General features: G+C 39.7%; 1 protein-coding gene across 10 annotated transcripts; it reads left to right on the plus strand.

Annotated features, from left to right (window-relative positions):
- The first annotated feature begins 1,024 nt into the window (after window positions 1-1,024).
- arhgef37 (Rho guanine nucleotide exchange factor (GEF) 37) lies at window positions 1,025-24,804 on the plus strand. 10 transcript variants are annotated; one of them, XM_017690091.2, is made up of 16 exons: window positions 1,025-1,227; window positions 1,318-1,401; window positions 1,501-1,566; window positions 4,272-4,356; window positions 5,682-6,046; window positions 7,675-7,804; window positions 8,445-8,592; window positions 11,463-11,662; window positions 11,834-11,964; window positions 12,413-12,517; window positions 12,781-12,894; window positions 13,331-13,648; window positions 17,111-17,239; window positions 18,462-18,657; window positions 20,936-21,108; window positions 22,960-24,804. In XM_017690091.2, exons 5-16 carry the CDS (start codon window positions 5,693-5,695, stop codon window positions 23,167-23,169), a joined length of 2,208 nt encoding a protein of 735 aa, XP_017545580.1. In that variant the 5' UTR covers window positions 1,025-1,227; window positions 1,318-1,401; window positions 1,501-1,566; window positions 4,272-4,356; window positions 5,682-5,692; the 3' UTR covers window positions 23,170-24,804. The 10 variants fall into 10 exon arrangements, with proteins under 10 accessions (XP_017545580.1, XP_037396496.1, XP_017545579.1 ...); XM_037540599.1 differs by having other exon boundaries at window positions 1,318-1,566; XM_017690090.2 differs by lacking the exon at window positions 4,272-4,356.
- Window positions 24,805-25,059: the final 255 nt, after the last annotated feature.

Raw genomic sequence — 25,059 nt, forward strand, 5'->3', positions numbered from 1 at the left:
AGGGAAGGTTTACAAGACAGTAGTGCGTCCTGCTATGATGTATGGTTTGGAGACTGTGGCTCTATCTAAAAGACAGGAGGCTGAGCTGGAGGTGGCGGAGATGAAGATGCTGAGATTTTCATTGGGAGTGACAAGGCTGGACAAGATTAGAAATGAGCAGACAGTGAAGGTGGAGCAGTTTGGAGATAAAGTCAGAGAGGCCAGGTTGAGATGGTTGGTGTGAAAGTAGAGGAGGCAGTGGATAGGGCAAGATGGAGGCAGATGATCCGCTGTGGCGACCCCTAAAGGGAGCAGCCGAAAGAAGAAGAAGAAGTTGATGATGGGACTATTTTGCCTTAGAACGCCATCCATGTATTCCTCCACCATGCATAGATTAAAATAAATAGGTTAAAATGCATTTAACTTTAACACAAAACGACCATAAAACAATGTCTCCAGACATCAGACTGAATATTCATATGCATTTCATGTTATAACTGTCTCTGTGAATCTTTTAGAGGCATTAAACACTTAAGACGCCTGGTTCCTATCACAAGTACTGTAAAAAATTCAGACTCTGTAAGTTTCTCTAGCATTAGGCATTCTACACCAAACCACACTGAATGACTGGGTTTATGTCTTTACTATTTAATTATGCTGAAATTTTTTTGAATCAGTGGAGTTCCCCTTTAAAAGTGAAATGCTACATTTTACGTGTTTTTATGATCATTTAAATACTGTTCTTAATTATTTTAGGTAATAGGACAGAAACTGATCTCTACTCATGGAAAGAGCCAGTAGCAGATCACAGGCTACATCTTAGCTTAGTGGCACTTCTTTTTTTAATCTGCTTTCCTTCGTTTTGCCTGATCTGATAGCCATACAGATCCACTGCCTTTATGTTTAGTCAGGACACTTGGGCTACAGATCAGGCGGAATGGAGCTGACAGGGAAAGGGAGATTCCTTCGGATGCAGCCGCAGCACATCATGGCCGTTACCACACACTACTACAAACCACCACACGATGTCGCTGTTTCTCAAAGCTTGAGGTAATCCTATTTTGTCAACATATGGCGATGTGAACCGCGTCAAGACAAACTTCTTTTATCTCGGCACTGCTTTATGCTGAAACGCAGCAGTTGGCCTCACGTGTTAATGTGCTCGACTCAATTTTACTCCTAGCTACTTCTGAAGCAGATGAAGGAATCACTGCAACGTCCGTGTAGCCCACACCTGAAAGAGAGCTGGTAGGTAGCTCACAGGAGGGAGATGGTGCTGTTAACCTATATCAGGCCAGACGTTTCCTACTTGTTTACGGCATTTTCCTCCTCCTTCAGCAGATTGCGTGACGCTGAGCGGACAGGTGAATGTGATGGATCTGAGTTTGAGAGATATGACGGAGTGGACACGCCAGAAGATCGGTATGTAGGCTAGGGCTTATAGTGCTGCCTCACGGTTTCAGGATGAAGTCACAGCGACGGTTAAAACGCATGCGGCCTGATGTAAACAATCTTAAACAGGACTGAGGAGCAGCGAAGCGACGGCTGTCCTTGAATGCTTGTGAACTTCAAACCCTCAGGGTTTAGGTGAGTATGGAGAAGGTGATGTAAACGGTAGGCAGTGTCACAGTTGGGCTACATTTGGGAAGTAGTTTTGTTCCCTTTTCTGAAAGGAGCATTTCTTGCCATTCTGTTAGTTACCCTGGCGTTAATGTTCTCCTTGTCATCTGTGTGGTTTTGACACCTGTAGGTTTCAGCTGAAGGCTACTTTTCAGTCAAGCAGTTGTACCAGGGCCATGCCTGTAGACATCAGCTAGCCCTGTGTCTTGAGTGAAAACAAAATTAGCTCTCAGTTAGTGTTTTTAAATTAAAGTTGCTAATAAGCAGCTGATATCTATGCTAATGGTAGGCAACCTTGTGGTTGAATGATGTTGTACGCACAAACAAGACAAAAAGGGGCAGATCTCAATTGAACAGATTTTCAAATTGCTGGTCAGTTGCTTCATACTCAAGTCAATCACCATACTCCTATTCATATTCACTGTGTCCTGAACTATGCCGTGAATGAAAGGCAGTGTATGTGTCCATTGGTTCACTGTGATTTGAGTCGTCATGTCTTCTGCGGTGATGTTGTCGTGCAAATGGACCAGATCGTCTGCATTCCAGGAAGTTTTTCATACACAGTTCCGTCCACTGGAGCTAAGGGCCACTCCTCAGCCTCTGTGGCAGCGGAGAGCTTTTTGTGCCATTGTCTGAGAGCTGGTCAAGTGTACTCTGAGCATGTGTGTTTGTGGCTGTTTTACCCTGCAAGGTTTGCTCTTCACTGTAAAAAAAAAATGGCTCACCAGATTAACCTAAAAATGACTTAAAGTAGTAACGAGTAAATGAACTAGTTTTATTCTCACTAAATAAATCCTTTGAATGATCAATTCTTTCAGTCAGTGTAATTGTTTGAGCTGAGAAAAACTAGTTTAATTTACTTGTTATTACAACCCCATTTCCAATGAAGTTGGGACGTTGTGTAAAACATAAATAAAAACAGATTATGATTTTTAAACCTATATTCAATTAAATACATTACAAAGACAAGATATTTAATGTTAAAATGGATAAACTTTATAGTTTTTTGCAAATATTTACTGATTTTGAATTTGGACAGGGAAAACAAAAGACTGGGAAAGTTGAGGAATGCTCAAAAAACACCTGTTTGGAACATTCCACAGGTGAACAGGTTCATTGGAAACAAGTGAGTGTCATGATTGGGTATAAAGGGAGCATCCCTGAAAGGCTCAGTCGTTCACAAGCAAGGATGAGGCGAGGTTCACCACTTTGTGAACAACTGCGTGAGCAAATAGTCCAACAGTTTAAGAACAACGCTTCTCAATGTGCAATTGCAAGGAATTTAGGGATTTCATCATCTACAGTCCATAATATCATCAAAAGATTCAGAGAATCTGGAGAAGTCTCTGCACGTAAGCGGCAAGGCAGAAAACCAACATTGAATGCCCGTGACCTTCAATCCCTCAGGCAGCACTGCATTAAAAACTGATATCAACTGTCTGGATTGTTATCAGCGCTGACATCAACTGTCTGGATTGTTATCAGCGCATAGTTCAAAAGCCAGCATCTCTGATGGTCTGGGGGTGTGTTAGTCTGGGTAACTTGCACGTCTGTGAAGGCACCATTAATGCTGAAAGGTGCATACAGGTTTTGGAGCAACATATGCTGCCATCCAAGCAACGTCTTTTTCAGGGACGTTCCTGCTTATTTCAGCAAGACAATGCCAAGCCACATTCTGCACGTGTTACAACAGCGTGGCTTCGTAGTAAAAGAGTGCAGGTACTAGACTGGCCTGCCTGCAGTCCAGACCTGTCTCCCATTGAAAATGTGTGGCGCATTATGAAGTGCAAAATATGACAACGGAGACCCCGGACTGTTGAGCAACTGAAGTTGTACATCAAGCAAGAATGGGAAAGAATTCCACCTTCAAAGCTTCAACAATCCGTGTCCTGTTCCCAAACGCTTATTGAGTGTTCCAACTTCTTTGGAACGTGTTGCAGGCATCAAATTCAAAATGAGTGAATATTTGCAAAAAACAATAAAGTTTATCCATTTGAACAATAAATATCTTGTCCTTGTAGTGTATTCAATTGAATATAGGTTTAAAAGGATTTGCAAATCATTGTATTCTGTTTTTATTTATGTCTTACACAACGTCCCAACTTCATTGGAATTGGGGTTGTACATGAAGTAATTTTTTTAGGTTGATCTGACAAAACATTTTTCAGCGTTTGCCGCTTTTTTGCTTGAGTCACGATTTGTTTATTGCATCTTATGCTCTTTTCACAGTTGGCTGTGAGTAAATCTCAAACATTGTAACTTTAAGGTGAATGTTAGCCTCTATGTGAACAAAGTTTGTGCAAAGACTTGTGCACATTGTGGTGAATGTTTTTGCACCTTAGCAGATAAGGGGGCTTTTTTCATTTGCTCCTTGATGTGTATGTGTGCATCCTGTCACAGCGCACTGCTGGCCCTGTTTAGACCGCAGCAAATGGGCCGCTTCCTTTCCACTGGCTGCTGCAATCAGTCAGTCTATTCAGCTGTGTGTGTGTGTGTGTCAGTGTGTGTCCTTATCCCATTCCCTGCTGCTAACAGCCCCTCCTTCCCCTAATACACTCCTCCACTGACCCACCCATCCCCCCTCCACTCACACACTCATGCCACACGAGGCCCTGCAGTCTGTTTCAGTGGAGAAAGTTACCCCAGTGTGAGTGTATGTGTTTATGTGCCAGGCTGTTTTCCTGCTGGAGCGCACCACCTTCCACCAACTCTCTCCGTGCTGGGAGCTCAACTTTTGAGTTCTCTTAGCAACTGAAGGTAATGATGCACTTTAATTGATCTTTCATGTGATCAGTCTTGTTGCTAACCTGTTGTTTTCATTCCTGGGTAGCCCACCGGGATGGTCCACTGCACTGCACCACTTTAAACCCAGCTTTGAGCGAGGCAGTAAAACATGCTGAGCTGGAGCTTTTTCTGTTTGTGTGCATGTGACCTGGTTGTATGCAATCCAAGAAATTTGCTTTGTCAGATTAAAAGGTTTCTATAGCTGTGAATGTTGACACAGCAGAGCAGAAAAAGGAAAGTGAAAACACTGATAATGATATTGAGACTTATCTAGCATCGCTTCTTTATTATCTTGCAAGAGGTCTGTAATTATTTGATTGCACATTAGATGCTACACTTCAAAGTCTTGGTGAGTTGTTGATTGACTGACACATCTAGCAGCTTTTTCTGTCTCTGAAGATCCTCCTCATCTATAATATACATTGTTTCTGTCTTGTGAGCTTCCTCTTTTAGTTTTAATCTTCTGATTGCTTTTGAATTTCTCAGTGTTTGCCACGATAAACTTGTATTACTGCTGTCATGTCAAAACCTTGGTAAAACATTTGGAATTTTCTTTTACTTACAACCCCAATTCCAATGAAGTTGGGACGTTGTGTAAAACATTCCACCTTCAAAGCTTCAACAATTAGTGTCCTCAGTTCCCAAACACTTATTGAGTGTTGTTAAAAGGAAAGGTGATGTAACACAGTGGTAAACATGCACCTGTCCCAACTTCTTTGGAACGTGTTGCAGGCATCAAATTCAAAATGAGTGAATATTTGCAAAAAAAATAAAGTTTATCCATTTGAACAATAAATATCTTGTCTTTGTAGTTCAATTGAATTGTAGTAATTAAATTGAATATAGGTTGAAAAGGATTTGCAAATTGTGTTCTTATTTTTAAATTGTGTTTTTATTTTTGTTTTACACAATGTCCCAACTTCATTAGAATTGGGGTTGTAAAAAATGTACTACATCATTTAAACACAAATTATTTGAAGATGAATGGGCCTGTATAAATGCCCCAAAATTAATTGCAATAAAATCACTTTATATTTACTTACATGAAAAGTTTTTGCCATTTCCTATTTTTCAGATATGTTTTAGAGAGCATCGTGACAAACTTTGTTATGATAGTGATAAAATCATAATGGGTCACTGTAGTTTACTCAGCAATTATGCTGATGCCTTCTTCCCTTTCTTTCATGCTTGCTGTGCTGGGCGCTTTGCTTCAGCTGTTCTCGGAGCTCTGGTTCTCTGTTCACTAAGGTTAATTTTAAATATTACTTCAACACTTTCTGCATCTGTCCTGAACCCAGGTAGCCCGAGCATGAAGCGAGCCCCCAGAACCAATGGATCTACAGAGAGCCTGAGAAGACAGGAAACAGCAGAGGAACGCACCAAGGAGGTCAAAGAAGTGGCTGGACAGGTCAGAGTTCCAAGAACAGTATTTGAGATGGTTAAAGACATGGATGGACCTGTTGAGGACCCAGCGGAGGAAGAGGAACAGGAGAATGAAGCAGTGAGAAAGAAGAAGGCTGCCGCTGAACAGGCTGCAGCTAGAGAAAGGGCAGCTCAAAGGCAACTCATGGCCACCCAGGAGCTGGTGGACACAGAAAAGAACTATCTGAAACACCTGCAGATCTGCACGGTCACTATCCGCAGCAACCTTCAGAAGCTACAGGTTTGCCAGATGCCCTCAGTTTCACTTTGCATTCATGCTGTTCTTGCTCTCAGAGTAAATGTTGGTGTTGTTGTTGGTGGTGGTGTTAAGTTGTTGTTGTTGTTGTTGTTGTTGTTGTTGTTGTTGTTGTTGTTGTTGTTGTTGTTAAGTTGGTAGATGTTTATCAACAAGTTCAGTTGTTTCACCACAGACCGATATCACTGGGCAATCCGTTTGTGGCCTTGGCTCAATGATTTCAGATTTTGTTTCAGTGTAAAGAAGGTCTGTATTATGATTAAACACTGTGGTGTTGTCATAAATTAAACCACTATACAGATAAAAATCAAATGTACACAATTCTCACCCTACTTTAAATATCGGCCAAAAATGTTTAGTGTAGAAAGTTTGTATGCCTCAAACTGTGTCAAGCTGTTAAACCGCAAAATTCCACAAATGTCAGCATAATTCTGTGGTTGAGATGTTACCATTGTCATCCAGAGTGATTTGATGTTTCTCTAGAGCAGAGCATTTCACATCAAACCGCTCTGAATGACTTTCTTTACAGTTTAACCATTAAATTATAGCTCATTTTATTACTAGAGGATACTATAATAATTTTAACTTGGTAATCTTGTATAGGCTTGTTTATGTGGTATTTGACACTGTAGAACATACTGTAATCTATAAAAATTGAGAAAAGCAGAAGTTGCAGCTATTTTAAAACTTGAACTTGTCTGTACTTTTGTCCATTTTTATAGACAACAGTTTATGTAGTGTGAGACATGATTTATACATGCAGTTTGTACAGTACTATTTAGTGGGTTTAATCCTCTATTACACATTTTAATATTGGGTGTGTCTGCGAACATTCATTGGGGGGAAACTTGGCAAAAAAAAAAACAAACAGCAAAGTGGAAACACTACTCTTAAATGTCAAATCTTTTATTATCCTCTATCCTGGGGTACGTCATCATGTTTTAATACAATTTAATACTTAAAGGGGGAATTCCACCAATTTCTGCATAATTACTTAATTCAGATGTAAGCAAAGGCAGTCTGTCCTCTGATGTGAGATGGTTCACTGTAGAGATGATTTCTTTGCAGTGTTCGTGATCGGAACCTGTTGCTACACAAATATAGCCATTTTATTTACTATCCAAAGCCACCAGTAAATGTAATGTTGATGAGGGTAAAATAGTGTTAAATATGAAATTGTACTTTTCATTGGGGTTTTCTTTTCACCCCACGACACAGTGCATGTACCTCTCTGCCATGACGGTGTTTTTAGGTCAAAACATTTTATCTCAAAACTATCATTACACAAGCTGGTAGGCATCAGATGGCATATTTGTAACCACTGCAACCAATAACTTTCCTTGAGGTTGCTTTTAAAGGCGTAAACACTTTGGATGTCTGCTTCTTATCACCACCTCTATGAGTAATTCTGACTTGGAATGCTTCTCTAGAAAATCTAGCTTTTCTCTTTAGACTACTCTGAATGGCTTTGTTTACATATTAACCATTTAAATATTTTTAAAAATCTTTTTTGTTACTAAATTACTTGCAAATAATTGTGTTTTAGTTAGTAGGAAAGAACCTATAGCATTTAACACTGTTATTTAGTTACATGAACATTTAATTCCCTGTAGCCCCCCCTGGCAAATCTGGATGGGATGTTCCAGCACATAGATGAAGTGATGGACGTGTCTGGCAGACTCCTGAGCCTCTTGGATCAGGCGCAAATGCAGCCCAGTGATCCTCAGTATCTGGAAACTCTCTGTAAGTATCACAGGCTGAACTGGAATGTCAGGTTCAGCTTCAGGTTCCTCCAAATACTTTCTTTGAATGAATGCATAAGTAGTCTGGGGATCCTGGAAATAGTCTGTAAATATTTTAGGACTAACCGGAACTTCAGGTTCAAATTCTTTCAAGCATTTTCTGATGTAGACCAGCGTCTGAACCACTCCATGAGAATGCACTGAAACCAGTACAGCTAGCACACATCAAACTGCTATGTAATGATGTGGCGGTACAACTACATATGACTGAGTTACATCAGAGCCATTGGAAATTTGTTATTATAGGAGAGGTAGGCTGACAGGAAATTTATTCTTAGCCTTTGTGTATACTCACCTAGTTCAAGGCTGCTTTTAATTATGTGGGTTGAAATGAAATGTTATTGTCATCTTCCTTGGAAAGAATTTTTGCGTATGAATTCAGAGTAAAGTAATTTCATGCCTGTTATGGTGTTTGCAGTGTTGTGGACATAATGCCAATTTTATAGGTTCCTGTTAGTCTGAAGGTCTTACAGGTTAAAAACAGTTGTTTACTGATGCCAGCCATGTCTGACTGAGTACAGTAATGGATCCTGTCTTGTTTTTTGTTTTTTTTTTTTTTTTTTTTTTCCTTCTTCTTCTAGGTAAGGCTTTCCTGAACATGTCACGAGACATAGAGATGGCATATAAGGAGTACCTGGCCAACTACAATAACATCACAGAAATAGAGAACGGCTACAAACAGAAGGAGGCCCTGTGGATGGAGATGGTGAAAGTGATCAAGTCCTCTGCGTGAGTTAACAATCTTGCTTATTGTCTGCTGAATGCCTACTGCACTTTCCTGCAGGGAAAGCCAAATATCAAATAACATAACTGGCAGTATTCTTAAAGAGTGATGAGCAGAAATAGTTGGAAACCAGTATAGCAAAATGAAAAAAAATAAGATTTCAGTCCCCCCATTGGTATCCAACTGCAGAGCTACCGTGCTGCAACAGACACACACTTTCAGACAGAACTTTCAGCTCCCTTACAAGTATGCTTCATATGCTTCTAGTGGTATATGCAGCTGCATTTTCAGCTTGGTGTTAAAGCTACACTAAGATTTTGTAGACTATATAGCATTACTGAGTCTGAGAATATAAAACGTGTCAAAATATGGCATCTGTGCACTGTTGCAAGTCATCCTATAAAGCCTGCAATAGTCATTTAGAAGTTGTCCGTGGTGTCAGATCGAATCATGAGTTTTTCAGACCATCACGGCTCAATGTTTAGGTCTGAAATGCAAAATCAGCTTTGTAATGATAAAGATGTGATGACGGTAATAAATAACTAATTCATTCTTTTCTTGCACACGCTCACAATCATCAGATTCATCCACTCAGGGAAGGCATCTGAAGCACAACTGATGTTACGAAATGTTCTTTCACACATTAAATGCAATTAGATATGACTCCAAATTCCTGAAACTTACATCGTGCAAGTTTACATGTTTTATATTAATATCATTGCAAAACCTAGTACTTCTATAAAAAACAATGATATAGTATTTCTATAGTGCTGATTTTATAAATTAATAAATCAGTTATCTAATAATTGCTGCATATTATCTTACAGTAAACTATGGTGATTGTCCAAGTCACTCTTAAGATTCTTAAAGGAATCCTGTAGAATTGAATGTAACACTGCTATAGATATTTTTCCTTAAGGGTATGTTGAGGGGTTAATGTCTCCATTCTTAGTTTATCAGAGCATTTAACATTACAAAGTTACAATAATAGGTACTTTAGAATGGCATGGCGGAGTTTGGCGCGATCCATTCAGACTGGTGTCTTAGCAGCACAGAAATACCAAACAAAAACTGTGCTTTATGGTGTAAGGGGACAGAAAAAAAAAACAAGAGTCTTAACAACAGCAGCACTGAATTGGTGTTCCACTGACAGAGAACGGTATTTGTGCAGATGATTGGTCATGCTACTGCAGCCATAAGCTAACAATGTGTTGAACTTCATTTGCTTTGATGCACTTTAGCCTGTTGTAACAACCCTAGTAACTACATAACCTCTCAGTCACCATGTGATATCATACCTGGAGGTCTGAGTGTGGCACTGTGGCTGTACAGACGCTTCTTAGACTGTAGCGCAGAGGTCTGCAAGCACATGCACATTTTCATCCTAACCACAGAAATTGATCAAAAATGGATTTGTGTTTTTAGTTTATTTATGCAAAGTCAACAAATTCTGCTAATTTTCAAAAAATCTAATTATTGAACCCAAAACTTTGAAATGACAAGGTAACATATCCCTTTCTTTAGTTTCATATACCAAACCTGAAGTACGAAACTGTTTTCTGTCTCTCATTTCTGACTCGTTCATGCATTTGTTACAAGCAAACTTGACTACTGTAATGCTGTTTTTACTGGACTTCCTAAGAAAACTACACATTCCTTACAACTTGTATAAAATGCAGCAGCACTGATCCCAACAAAACCAAAAAAGAGAGATCACATCACTCCCGTTTTGAAAGAACTGCTCTGGCTGCCTGTATCATTCAGGATAGATTCTGCTACTAGTCTTTAAAGCTCAAAACAACCTAGCACCTGCTTACATCACAGAGCGTCTGTCTGTCTGTTTATGTTCCGGCACGTAATCCAAGATCTGCAGATAGTGGCCTTCTACAGATACCCTCTGTAAAATACAGAAAACATGGAGAGGCCTCTTTCAGTTATTATGCTATTAAACTGTGGAACTCAATTCCACCTTTTATTAGACAGTCAAGCTCAGTGCTCACTTTTAAGAAGCATCTAAAAATGTATCTCTTTAAGTTAGCTTTTAACTAAAACTCTTTGTCTCATGGTTTTTATCTCCTAATTTGATCTTTCATTTTCTTCTGATTCTAAATAAATACTAATGATTTCTTCTATAACTGTTTTATCACCCGTCTGTGAAGCACTTTGAGCTGCCACCAGCATGAAAAGTGCTATATAAATAAAAAATGCTGTTAAGGCTAAGCTTCAGCATTAAATTTTAGTTGATGGTGATGAAATAAATACACCATGCCATTCTGCTCACCTTTGTTTTGTACCATAACTTTTACTAGATGAAAATAGTAATCAATGTAGGCATATAAACCTACGCAATGTAGGTTCATATGAAACAGCCTGGAAAATACTCATGTCCTAAAAACTATTCAAATGCAGTGTTTTGGGCTGTTTACTTTCAACATGAATCAGAAATGATAACACATTTTCCTTCGTTACCCTGACATATTTCTGAACAACTTGTGTGGGAGGGTCTCAGAACTAGCTGAGTGCTTTTCTCTCAGTGATGGGTGTGGAAAAATGACACATATTACTTAATATTATTTTACCCTGTATGTGTGCACAGTGATGTACTCAAAGCTCAGAAGATGCTTTAGAGGCAGGCAAAGTGGAAAAAAAATGTCCTTTAAATTATAAATATGCTTAATATTACCAAGGACATGGACGAAAACAGGTCACTTTAGATTGAGTTTTGACCTTAAGACTGTCATAACTAACAAAAAAAACAAAACAAACACCTTTACCCGACAGATGGATAAGGCTGAAGATGTGCCCATTGTGGTGCAGACCACTACTGGGCAGTATGTACTTGCAGGAATCATTTCTCTTTATTTCTATCCCTCAGGCCAGAGGTGAATGCTTCCACTCTGAGCTTTTTCCTGGTAATGCCCGTGCAGAGAATTGCCCGCTACCCCCTGTTACTACAGACCATTCAGAAGCACACAGATGTTCAGCACCCTGCCTATGCCCTGTTGGAGCAGACTGCCCACACAGCTGTCCAGCTGAACTGCAGGATCAATGAATACAAGCGCTTCCGTGAAGTGGGTGAGAACAGGGCCTGAGTTTGGGGAACAAACTTAATGCCAAAGCAGTTTGCTTATGTAACCCCCTAATGGCTTACTATTGACTATACAAGTAACAGGAATCATTTATAGGGAGGAAATCTCATTAAATGGTTTTGATTTTTTTTTTTACTTATTTCCCCCACCTTTAAAGCTGATAAGTATAAGAAGACAGAAAACTTGACAATCAAAGACAAGATCAACCGACTGAGTGGCCACAGCATTGCCAAGAAGACAGCCAGGCTGAGCCAGTATATTAAACATGAGACTGGAATGGTACCAAAGGTAAGGCATTATTTACTTAAGTGATCTGTCATAAACCTCAATTACATCCTGAAAAATGGCTTAATCTTTAAACAGGGAAGTGTTGCCTCTTTTGTGTTATGTGCATACAATCTGCTTGGCAATCAGGTGTGTGCCTCCTGAATAATCCGAGGTCATTCAACTGTGTTGTGAAATATAGTACCAGTAAATCTGCCCAGTACATCAGGATGATATATTTTGATATTTAAAATATAATAATGGTATATAATATCAATAATAATTCATAATGGGTTTACCAAGTCCAAGACTTGGTAATAAAGTATTTCCATAAAGGACAATAAAGTCTATTCAGCTCACTTCAACCCAGCCACTAGCAGAAATAACCATTACACTCAAATAACCTTACTATTTACATTTACAGTGGATCATTAATACTCTTTTCTTTTTTTTCTTTCTTTTTTGATTGTAGGTAAAAGATGAGGAGTTTGATGCCCTCGTTGGCTTTTTCTATATTCTGGAAAAGGCCATCACAGAGCTGCATGACAACATGGACGCCTACCTCAGCCACCTGCAGGTGCAAAAATAAAGTTGTCCTTCTGCTTTTGGCCATCTGGGCTACGATTTCCGTATTTTAACATTTTAAATATGTATTCATGTGATTTTGCTTTTCTTGGTCAGTTTCCATTGCTATTTCAGCTGGTGAGTTCAAAGAAAATCAAAATGTGGTTCACCCCAGGACAAGCCATTCTAGAAAACGCAGTGATGTTAAAGCTGAGGTCACAGCTGGTAGAGTGTGTATCAAGTGTTCTGAGCTGTAAATGTCTGTTTTTCTTACAGTGGTTCCTCAGCTGCAGGACAGAGGAGGCTGACTTGGACCTGGAGGGCGAGAAGGCCGCCCTGTTCTCAAAGGAAATCACTGTGGCACTCAGACAATGGATATACCCTGCATATGTAAGTGGACAATATAAGGCAGTTATGAAAAATGCAATTCAAAATTTGTGTCTTGTGTCTCATTCTTCATTGACTGACTCAGACCAACACTCAACCTGATAAAAATGTTACAGTTCTAGAAATATTGTTTCAGTACATTCAGTCATGTTATATTGTTATATTATATTAAACCTGAGCCGCTTTTATGTTTGTACCTCACACTCTAGGGCGCATTTAGTGATTTTGGCGCCCTAGGCAAGGCAACTTAAAGCCTGACAACACTAAAAATAATCGCTGCCAAATAACAGCAATTTTAGTAGCATATATTGTAGTATACGTTATGTAATACAAATGCATATATCAACATTATATTTTTATGGGACCTTTTATGGGAACAGCCTGTTGTTGTCCAGTGAACACCTGCTCACACCACCTCTTGCCCAATATCTACCTGTAGGAGGCCCGACTGAAGACTCTGGTCTTCAAACCCCTGTGCTCTCTGCGGGAGCTGATGACTGGTCCACGCAACCTGATCCGCAAGCGGCAGGACAAGCTGCTGGACTTTGAGATGATTGAGGAGAAGAGCAACTTGAACTATGACGAACAGGCGGTGGCCAACACCTACAAAACCATCAACACACTGCTACTGACCGAGCTGCCTCAGTTCAATGGAAAAGCCCTACAACTGCTGTGGGCCACGCTAGGTGCTTTTAGCTGCTTGCAGAAGGACCTGGCCGCAGACATGGAGCAGCTTGTGACCAGCTTCACGCATCAGGTAAGAAGACCAAAGGAGCAGAGTAGATTAGAGAGTATTATTTTCAGGGTTTCATTCCCAACTTGGCCCACATTGTTTTTTCTCTGTCTGAGCTCCCTGCAAATCTGTACCGTGTTTTTCAATCCAGACTTCTGACTGTCACCAAACAGTCTATTAAATTTTGTCAGGGCAGCAAGCTAAGAACCAGCTACTTCGACAGTCTTTTGACACGTTTTTGCGTGATGTGTAGAAACGGATTGCCAAAACACTTCTGCAACAAAACCTGACCCACAACAAACAATGCTGTATACATTGCCAAACAAGGCAGCATCTAATCTAACCTACTAAATGCTACTCATGACTAACCTGAAGATAAGATGTAGTGAATTCATTGAACTTAATAAAAATGCTCATTAGCGAAGTTCCCATCCAAAAATGTTATGCAAAATATTTTAACACTTCTGAAAGGCTACAGCTTTGGAAACTTCTGAGTAATATTTGATGTATCTTTATGAATGAAACTGGAAAGAATGTTTTCAGTGTAGGTTTTCTTGACATTTATGGTATCAACAAACACTTTTCCACTGAAGCTGAACAGGAAAAAAGTTTTGTCGAAGCCTGAAATGGTTCAACAGAAAGCCTATAAAGGAAAAAAAATTCTGGAAAAAAATAACGCATTTGCGGATTACTTCATGTGATTTCTGTTTCATTGCTAAACCAATTTCAGGAATTACGCTTTATGTCAGCACTTCATTAGAAAAGCCTGTACACCTACTCATTCATGCAGTTATCTAATCAGCCAATTGTGTGGCAGCAGCGCAGGGCATAAAATCATGCAAATATGGCCCAGCAGCTTCAGGTAGTGTTCATTTCCCCAATCAGAATGGGGGCGAAAAATGTAATCTCAGTGATTTCCATCATGGCATGAATGTTGGTGACGGACAGGCAACTATTTCTATAACTGCTCATCTCCTGGGGTTTGCACGCACAACAGTCAATGGAGTTTATTTGGAATGGTGCAATAAAGAAAAAATGTCCAGTGAGTAGCAGTTATGGACGGAAACACCTTGTCAGTGGAAGAGGTCAAATGGAGAATGGCCTGACAGATGAACGTTCTGTACAATTGTGATGAAGGGAAAATCATATCAGAATGCACAGCACATCGAATCTTGTGTCAGGGCTACAACAGCAATATGACGGTGTTACACTTGCTCACTGGTAACAAATTTGCTTTTATAAAAAGTAAGACATACAGAAAAGACCTTTGCTGTTTGCAAAGATTATACGTGTGAATTAAAAATGCTCAAGTAATACCACAAAATTGTCAGCTTACCTAAAAAGGCGCTACAGTGTTGAAGCCGGAAGCTCAATTCTTTGGAATTTCATCATACTGTGGCGTCAGGTCGTAGATCTGGTTCGTAATTTGGCTTTACTGATTAACTCAAACACCACACAGAACCAAAAGGAAACTAGCGCTCAGGCTTAGGCTAGCACTCCGCTCTCACTGCTAGCTGGCTAGGCTATTCTAGCTGCTGCTAGGCTCACACTGTTTACCTCAGAATGGAGCCCTGCCCATCAAAATAAGAGTCCTCACAACAAAAGGCTAAATAATTGCTACTGAACAGAATAACTAAACTGAGCTAACTCAGCTCTGATGGTACGGTATTATTTCATATCGACTGCAGACTAGACGGTGGTATATTTTTATTTTTTATTTTATTTTTATTTTTACCTTCCTGATGTTTCAGCAGGGTATACTGTAAATGCTGCTATTTGCGTAAAAAAAAAAAAAAAAAACAATAAATAAAAATGGAAAATCTGAGCTGCTGGTGATAGAAATCTCTTATAATGTTTTTTGCCATCTCATCCCAAAAAAAAAAGTAGTTCACTTTACATGGTTACCAAATACCTGAACACAGTCCGTGATTTTCAAGCCATTGTTCAATAAATGTCGAACCATCTATAGAACAAATAAACAGTGCTACTAACAGGATAGAGGAGCTGGTTAGCGTTAGCTTTACTATGATAGTCATGATATTTATGATAGTCATAAGCCCTGTAAATTAACTGAGCTTTGGTTAGGCTCGGTACTTTTTTTTTTTTTTGCAATACTGAAGTTGGCTTTCTGTTCACCAGCTTCTTGCTCAAATTTCCCTGTTTCAACTTGAATGGTGCAACAGTTTCAGAATTTCTGGTGCAACATTCAGAATGTAACTCCAGCATCATTTATGGTGAAATGGGGAAATTTGAAGAAACCGAGGCCAGCTTTGTTCACTTGCTGCCACAGTCTTACCTGAAGTAGTATAAAAACAGCGCACCCATTTAGAGGAGAGTGCAAAGTCAAGTGACTGGTGTTAGAGTGATAGCTAAAATTTAGTGTGTCCTGTGGTGCATACAAAGAATGTGTTTATTCTTCTGCTTAGCCATGGAATATAAATTAGAAAAGCTTACTGCAGACCACAGTTTCAGACTAAAATGCATTGTGGCAAATTTTCAGGTATCAAAAATCACTGGATCGTTGGCCAAAATAATCGTTGTATGATCTCATTGTGATGAAACGTGATTTACATGTCGAATATGTATTTATTATATGTGTTATACATTTTTAGAAACTTACTTTCTAACTATCTTATTTATCTGTATATTGTTTTGTCTTTATGGTCCTTGGCCCACAACAGACATTGCATTTTGGCCCCCTAAGACAAAATGTTTGGGCACTCCTGCATTAAACAGTTTTTGTATCTGTAAGGCTGAGATCAATCTGTAGGCATGTCTGTATGGAAAGTATTTTGGGTGACTGAAGATCAAAGGAGTCCTTTGATTTCTTATAAACAAAGGGCTTGTTTCTTGACCGCATTTGAGAGTCCTACAAATGGGGCAGCTTTCTGTGACATAACGGCCAAGAAGTGCAGCTTTACTCTGCTGTATCCTTGGCTTTGAGACCCAGCTTATACCGTATATTCCGTTATTGATTAGAGTGTTTGGAGAGAGTAAAACATGAAATGTCTCGATGTCCTCGAGGACTGAGTTGGGAAATAGTGAGCTTGTGTAAGGAATGTTCTAACTGTGGTTATGCAGGGTCAGAGTTCACCCTGCTAACACGCCTAGTATCTAATAATGGTGGCGATGAACTGATGATGTCATTAGGTTAGTTTGAGCAGAGAAATCACAGTCATGCTCCAGGACTGGAGTTGGGCACTTCTGGTCTTGTGTAATCACATTTAGGTGCAGCTTGGGACAGCTTATTCCCATAATCGGCTGTTGGTGAAACAAACAGTCTTTGTTTTGGGTCTTGTTCTAGTTAGTGGTTAATGATCTGGCATACAAGCAATGCATTTTACTAAAAACCCATGATTTACGTTAGGCATTTGTTGACTCCATGATATCCAGTGCTGTAACAAACGTGCTTTGCTATGGAAAAGTGGAACTGAATTTATCTAATGTGTGCAGATGTTGTTTACGTGCTTCTCTGTCTCCCTACAGCTCCCACACAGCTATCTGGACAGCAGGGCATTCTGGGAGTGGGCGGAGGGCTCGGTGCTGGAGGAAGCCAGGAGGCTGGAGGCACTGTGTCAGAGTGTTCAGGACGAGCTCAACGCGCCCATTGTGCAGGTCCGTCTCAACACAGAGCATGGCCATTGTCCACTCCTGGGTGGAGACAAGTTGCTAAGCAACAGCTTGTCCACCCACAAGTTGTTATGGAGCTTGTGAGCCATGGTTGGAAAGGAAACTTTACTCAGTGCAGCCATTCACCTTAAATTAGCTCTCACATGGGTCATGTGTTTTCGATGAGTCCATTGCTATCCAAGCCAACCATTTAATGACTAGCTATACTGTATTACAGCTGGAAGCAGACAGCTGTGTTCTATTTGGAGTTTTACTCTAAATATGAAAGGAAAGGCCTGTGACAGAGCTATGTGCCACATTTTACAAGGTTATAATCCATACATTTTGTTTTGACAACACAAGTAGCTGTGACACTGTTGTCATAATTCATAATGGTGAATCTCTTAGATTTTCTGAAGTCATTACCTCACCATCTGTGGTTTTTGATGATGGGCATGAGGCCATTACTTCAGCTGATGAGAATGTTGAACAGGCAGATTCTGACAGATGAGTTTTGTCAGACTGGTTCAGCTATATCTGAGCACAGGTTCTAAACAATGTTCCATTGTTTGCTGCTGTCACTGACATATTCGCACTGATGTCTTCATAAGTAAGCTCTAGATGACCAAAAAGCAAGGGCTTTGTATGAGTGATGCCATACAAAGTCCTGTGTAATTGCATGTGAGGAATGAAAGATGATTATTAACTTCTTATTTAGGTGTGGTCCATCATTTCTTGAGTGCTTGAACTACACTGTCAACTGTACCAAGTGACTAATAGTTCAAATATCGTATTGCTTGAGCAGTGATGTCAGCTTTGCTGTCATATCTTGTTACAGTTTGTGATATGATTCTACAGTTTTCTTGTGTACGTTCTCGATTTGATTCAGCCTGGTGAGACTAACTAAGACTGACTTGTTCAGTGTCACAAACACTAATTACAACATACAGTAAGATGCTTCTTGCTCAGTCACCATTTTACTGCAGTGACCGAGTGTCTGCAGTTGAAAATTCCACAGCAGACAGCAGTACATTATAATTATAATAATCCTTAGATATCATTTAGTTTTGACTAAATAAGTAGCTGTGGCTCTGTTGTCATTATTCATAAGTCTTGTGCGGTAAGTGTGACTGCTTCACTGTCTGTGCTTTGACATGATAAGCATAAGGTCATTACTTGATTTTTACTTGTGCTGTAATAGGCTCGTTTCATATGTATGTATTGTCAGGTCCCCAGCTCTGTGTCTGAGAAGTGGCTGAAAGCTCTAATGGACAAGTACAACCCAGAGAAGATCTACCAGCTAACTGGGCCGGTAGTGGCAACCCGTGACCTGGACCTCACACTGAACAAGGGCGAGCTGGTGGCTGTGATCAGTGAGATGGACACAAGAGGGGACCGTCGCCGCTGGCTGGTGGACGCAGGAGGTATAACTTGAGTCACAATTTTGGGATTATAGCCAAAAATCATCTAATAATATGTAGATTTTTAAATCATAGAATATTGTCATCAGTCAATATTGATGGTTATTATATGTGTTTACCAATTCTCAATTATAATTTAAAAATGGTATTACTCATGTCTTATTCTGTTTTTTTTCTACTTTGCATCTAATTTAAGAAAACCATATCACATGGCCTTTTTGCCACAATAAACAATTCTTAAGAGACGTCTTCTTTTAACTCAAGGTCTTTTTAACTCTCTGTAATTTTAACCTTGAAAATTGCTTGCTAGCTGTTTTAACTGCCACTCTGGTTTTTGCTTTGGCGAGTGAATGGCTAGACCACGTCTTCACATCTGGGTAGTGAAAGCTGCATGTCACCCCTTACTGCACTGAAAATGCAGTTGTCTAAAGTTCAAGCCTTTGCTTCTAATACCAGAATAACAGGAGCAGCATAGTCATTTTAGTGAAAATACCTTAAACGTGTGCCATCAGCATTGAAAAATGTTTTTCACTAATATTGATACTACTACCCAAGAGTAATCACAAATCTGATCTGAGTTCAGACAACCTAGCTGTGCTTTCTTTCTCTGTTTTTTTCATATAATGTGGAAAGCAGGGTCTGTAGGTGACTGTATGAAGTGTTGAATGTATTACTAAACATCTGTACAAACTAGCTTTTGTGTTCAGGAACTACTGGAATGGAGTCGAGCCTGATCCACAGTAGAGAGAGAACAATGGCGATTGCTAGAAACACTTAATGGCTTCCCATTGTTTTTAATCCTGTTTTATGTAATGTGTTTATGTGCTTTTCTGGATCAGAATGATCTGCTCTTCCAAACGGAAGTGTGGTGCTGTATCTGTTTATTGCCATTCTTATACATATTTATGTTATACTTGCCGATTTGGAGGGTGTAGTTGAGTTACTGTTACAACGGTTATGGTTATTTATTTATTTATTTTTCGGAAATTGCAGTTCTTTGAAGTTGTTCAGTACTAATGTAATTCAGTTTAAAGAGTCGATTTCATTGGGGTATGTGTGCAGAACAGCTGCAGTAATGAGTGAGTAAGGCCTTCATAATACCAACAGGGACATCTACTGACCACTCTCTGTCACTGCACTGGCCTGCATGCTAAGGCCTTCTTATATAGAAGACAAACTGGACGTGCCACAGCATACCTCCTGAGATGCCCTTTAATGTTTCAGAGTTTGAATATAATAATGAGGAAAAGAGAAGGAATCTAATCTGATGCTGTCATTAATCTAGCCTGAAAATAGCAGGACTGCATTGCTGAAAAGGTCCATAGCATAAATGTCATTTTTGTACATAAAACCTTGAAAAACATAGGATATGAGCTCTTGAAAGTGGTTATTTTTACGATGAGTTTTGATGATTGGTATGCTACAATAGCACCAGTAGCTTGTCGAATCTAAATACTGTGAACTAACATAGGATTTCACAAGAAGAGAAGCTGAATAAATGTCATGATATAGATGTAAATGCTCAAATAGTAATACATGTAATCCCAACATTTACTGTGTCCATTATAACCCTATTTCATGTTAAATTACAGGTGCAGTCAACAGTAATAGGAAATGCAAATGTATTGTTTAAGAAGTACTGTAAAGTTGTCTGTGAGGGAGGTGGCATGAGCAGTAAGAGAGAGAGCAGAGAGTGCTGGGGGTAAATACAGCACAGCTGACCAAGACAAGAAATATAAACATCCCACTAAGACAGACATAGTATTTTTTCTCCTTCACTTTGTGATACTGTCATCTTGTAAAAAAGTTAGTCTTTGTTATTTGTAGTGTCTGTCATATCTGTTTGTAACATTCATATCTGTAATAATAAGCCAGACCCCCAACATTAGTTTTCTAAAAACTGTCAGAGTAGTACTGGCCAGTTCAAAAAGAGGGGTCCCATTACTTCTCATTACAGATAATAATGCATCAGGGTATCATAGAGCATTGATTTGAGGGTGATTATTTTATTGCTTTCAGAATATTATGATTGATTCTAATTATGATAATACTCAATAAAGTATGCGCTTTTTTTTTTTTTTTTTTTTTTTTTTTTTTAGCCAAATTAAAATTTGCAGGCTCTTTTGAAATTTAAAAATCTCCCCCCAGAAACCTTCCTGCAGTACATATTTCATGTATTTTTGAAAGTAATTTGTGCACTGAAATACAATATTGAGCTTGCATAGAATCATTGTGAGATGAGAGATTTATCCCTTTGGTGTGAATGTGACTGTGTTTTCAGGTCCCCGGGGCTATGTCCCAGCCTCAAAGCTGACCCGCTACCAACATGTGACCACAGATCCACCACCTCCTTCCCCTCACCTGACCGCCACATCCATCGGGCCAGGAAGCAGGAGACACTCGTACACACTCGGAGCTCAGCCTGTGGTCAGCATGACTCTGCCCTGCTTCCAGGTGCAGTATTTGGCATTTGAGTGAGGTGATGAAGGCCAGTCATTTAGTTTGGATAGATGGTTAGATGAAGAGATTGATGCTCTGGAGGTGATACAGCATCACCATTAATCAATCAATCCCAACCAATCCGTTAAAGCAAGGACAAATGTGTGGCAGCAGCATGTGAGAACGCCAACGTAATGAACATAGAAATGAGCAGCCTAGCCTTGTCAGCTGTATTAGATTACCATTTTGCACTGCTCCCCACACACAATGATTTATTTATTTATGTGGTTTAGCTGTCAAATAGTGGCATATTATTTGGCCAGCTTGTACTGGCGAGAAAGCCGAAGCCACGACAATTTGCTTTGCGTGTGTACGATTGGGAGTGTAAGAAATATGGCCCTTGTGATCGTAAAAAGTATGACAGATTTTGGTACCTGACCTTTCAGGGTCATTAATCATTGCACTAGTGCAGAATCCTTCCTGTACAGAAAAACACAGCCAGGTGACATCCAATCTCACAGATGCATTGCATCCTTCACCTTTTACTAGCTAGGTAGGGGGGTATAATTTGGCACCAAAGTCAGGCTAAAAAAAAAACAACAAAACTTGGCAGTGTTTTCTAGTCTGGATTTGGAATAGACTCCAGTGTGAGCCACAAGGGGGAGTGCTTGGCCCTTGTTGTGATTTGAGAATCTTCAGTCCTTCTTTTCTTCAGCTGAGAACTCTCTCATGATACCATCATTATTTCTGTTATGTATTTTAACTCACTATCAACAAAGGACGCTCTCTGTTTTGAGCATGTTTTGCAGTGTCTGAAACCACTTACTGGTAACGATGAATAGAGCGAGTAGGGTTAATGATGGTAATGCTAAAACACTCTTGAGTGCACTTTAACATCTGCCGAACATTCTGTTCCACCTTATTGCTTCCTGTTTTTTATGAACATGGAATTTAGAGTGCATGTGCACAGTCAGTGTCAAAGTTACTCTCAAGAGAAGGGTTAGTGAAGGCCAGTTAATTCCACACAACTCAAAATTTGAATATCTTATTTGCACAAAATATGATCAATCAACCAAGACATTGTTAAATTCTTTAGTTTAGTTATGTGTGCAAATGGGAGAAGTATGGACAAAATTCAGACAAGAATAAGGCTACTGTTAAACTGTGGATAATTATTTAATCTGGGTAACATTTCTAACATTTCATTACAGTCTTGGTTTAGTGGCTCACAAACCAATCGTATGCATTATAAATGTCACACGTGATCCTACTCAGCCAATCAGATCATTACGATGAGCGCTGAGACTTGAGTGAGTGATGCGCAGACAGTGGTGGGACGAGGTGAGAAACAGCAGTCAGAGGGAAGTTAGTTCACATGGTGTGCTCTAAAAAGAGAAAACTAACAATAAATGTTGTTAAAATACAACAGAATTGTGCTTTGACATTCAGATGTTGACTGTATAAGATATTGATAGAACTACTAGGCTACTTCAGTGAACAGTATATGGCACTGATTCAAAATACAAGTAAAACATTATGATGTTCCAGACCTTTGCTTGAAAAAATGTTCTCTAATTAGACCTTGTTGAATTTTAATTAAAGATCCCCTTTTTGGTTCTTTTATTTTTAAAAATGATGCTGAAATACTGTCACCCTGGTGCTGCTATTTTTACCTAAAGAACTGAAAGTATTGAATTATTTGCCACATTTGCAGTATTGAGTGCGTATTGACCATCCGATACCTCGAGCAGCTCTGATAACTACATTTGCCTTCAAAAAGTACATGGACATCACACATTTTTTAACTATTCCGTTAAAATGACTGACTTGCAGAGTCTGAAACTCTCTCCCTGTCTCTTTCTCCAGGTCTATGCGGGCTATGACTTCACAGCTCGGAGCAGTCATGAGGTATCTCTTCGTGCGGGTGAACCCGTGCGTGTGGTGGATCCGCATGATAAGCGGGGAAACACCGAGTGGAGTCTGGTGGAGGTCCGGGGACAAAGGGGCTATGTGCCCTCCAACTACCTGGCCATGCTACCCTCTGTAGTCGCCTCGCCCACCCTGCCCTACCACTAGCGTCCGTTGCCGTGGACTGTCACCATAGCAACTGTGTCTCTGCTGCTGAAACTGTGTTTTCCTGCCCTCCACACACACATACATTCACACATAGACCACCATGAGCACTCTTACTGAAGGGCTCTTTATAACTGTGGGGGTGGGTGATTATTCTACTGACTGGTGTGCGAGTTGGAGTGGTGCTTGGGCCCCGCCATGAAGAGGTCGTTCAGGCCCTCCGGCTTAGCCTTGCTTACAGCCGCTGCAGGGAGGATCACACTAACAGGTGGAAATGAGCCGTGTGGGGCTGATGTAGTGTGTGCTCTGTGTTTTGAGACTCTTCAGCAGCCCCATTTGTCTGTGTGGATCCGGCTGTTCTTTACATGTGATGGAGGGTGGCTGGATGCTTCTTCAGTGTGAGGCATTGGAGTGATTGACAGTCTTTGGGCTCTATGCCCTGCTCTGCGGTGGAGAGAAGCTCACGATCCCTCAGATTTGCTACTGAATATGGATTTCAGGACATGAGTCAGCTCTCTTCTGCACTAATCTCAGTGCTGACTCTCTTGCAGAAGGACAGATGATCACCAGCACTGGATTAAATTTTAAATTGTTTCTGGCTGGAAAAGCTACTAATATTTTAGTTCTTTTCATCTTATTGACTGTAAAATATCTACAGAAAAAAATCTACTGGATAAAACTTTTTCTCTAGTTGCATGGCACTGTGAAACTGCATACATGTGAAGGAGTTTTTGCTATTAGTTAATTAAGAGGTGAATACTGATTTAAATGTAAAGACTTGTTTAAAGCTCCACTGGAGAATTACTAAAACACTGCTACATTGACAGCAGGCATAGCTTGAAGTTTACTAGCATGGTGGCATGATTAATGGTGCACATTGTATTAGGTGCTGTGGTATTTTTGCTGCTCCAGAATTTTTGTTGCTGTACCAAAAACCATGATACCAGTTAAACTGGCTCCTATTTGAAGATTTTAAACCTAATTATAACTGAAGCCACTGTTGTGTTAGAGGCTTGGTTGGCATTTGGTTTGCTGCAGTGTGTGCTCTGCATGGTAAGAGCCTCCTTGCTATTACATCATCTCACCACTAGGGACAGCAAAGCACCATCTGCAGAGCCTCGTCTATCATCACTGGCCAAAAGCTCTTTCTGTCCACACATCGCTCACAGTATGTACTCTGTAGGTTAAGAGACATGGGCACTCTGTTCTGCACAGTGTTGAATAGACTGCATGATTGCTTCATGAGCAAGTATACTTGAATGTACAATGAGCAGTGCAGCACTATGAGCTTTTGACTAGAGCATTACCTCAGTCAGTATTGAGCTTAATCCCAGAAAACAGAATGGTAGGCTATATTATTCTCTGAATTCTCTCACAATCGCCTTAGAGGGCTCCGGTGAGAAGCAATTACTTGCCTTCTGTTCCCTGGTGAAGCTATACTCGTGATACAGGAGTAAATTTTGTCTTATTTATTTTTATTTATTTTACCTTGCCAAAGCCCTGCAATCATGTCTATATTGATATGTAACTAGGTTGCTGATTTGATTTTGTATATTTGCCGAAATGAATCATTGTTTCCATTTAAAATTTGCTATGTCCTCTATTGCTACAGTAAAATGATGTGAAGCTGCTATGAAATTGGGATATTGATTCTATTTATCCACTGTGATTTCCAAAATGTTTGCTTATCCAGCATTTTCTCTGAATATTAACAAAAAGTTTGTGCCATTTTTCTGCAGTAATAATCTCTGCTCTTCTGTGAAGGGTTTACTAGATGTTGATTTATTTTTTTTTTTTTTTTTTTTTTTTACTGGATGTATCTAACATAGTATCCACTAGTATCTAACATAAACCTATTGATTCAGGATAGATCATAACATATATATCATATTG

Source organism: Pygocentrus nattereri, chromosome 8 (genome assembly GCF_015220715.1).
Source record: "Pygocentrus nattereri isolate fPygNat1 chromosome 8, fPygNat1.pri, whole genome shotgun sequence".
NCBI classification, from domain to species: Eukaryota; Metazoa; Chordata; class Actinopteri; order Characiformes; family Serrasalmidae; genus Pygocentrus; species Pygocentrus nattereri.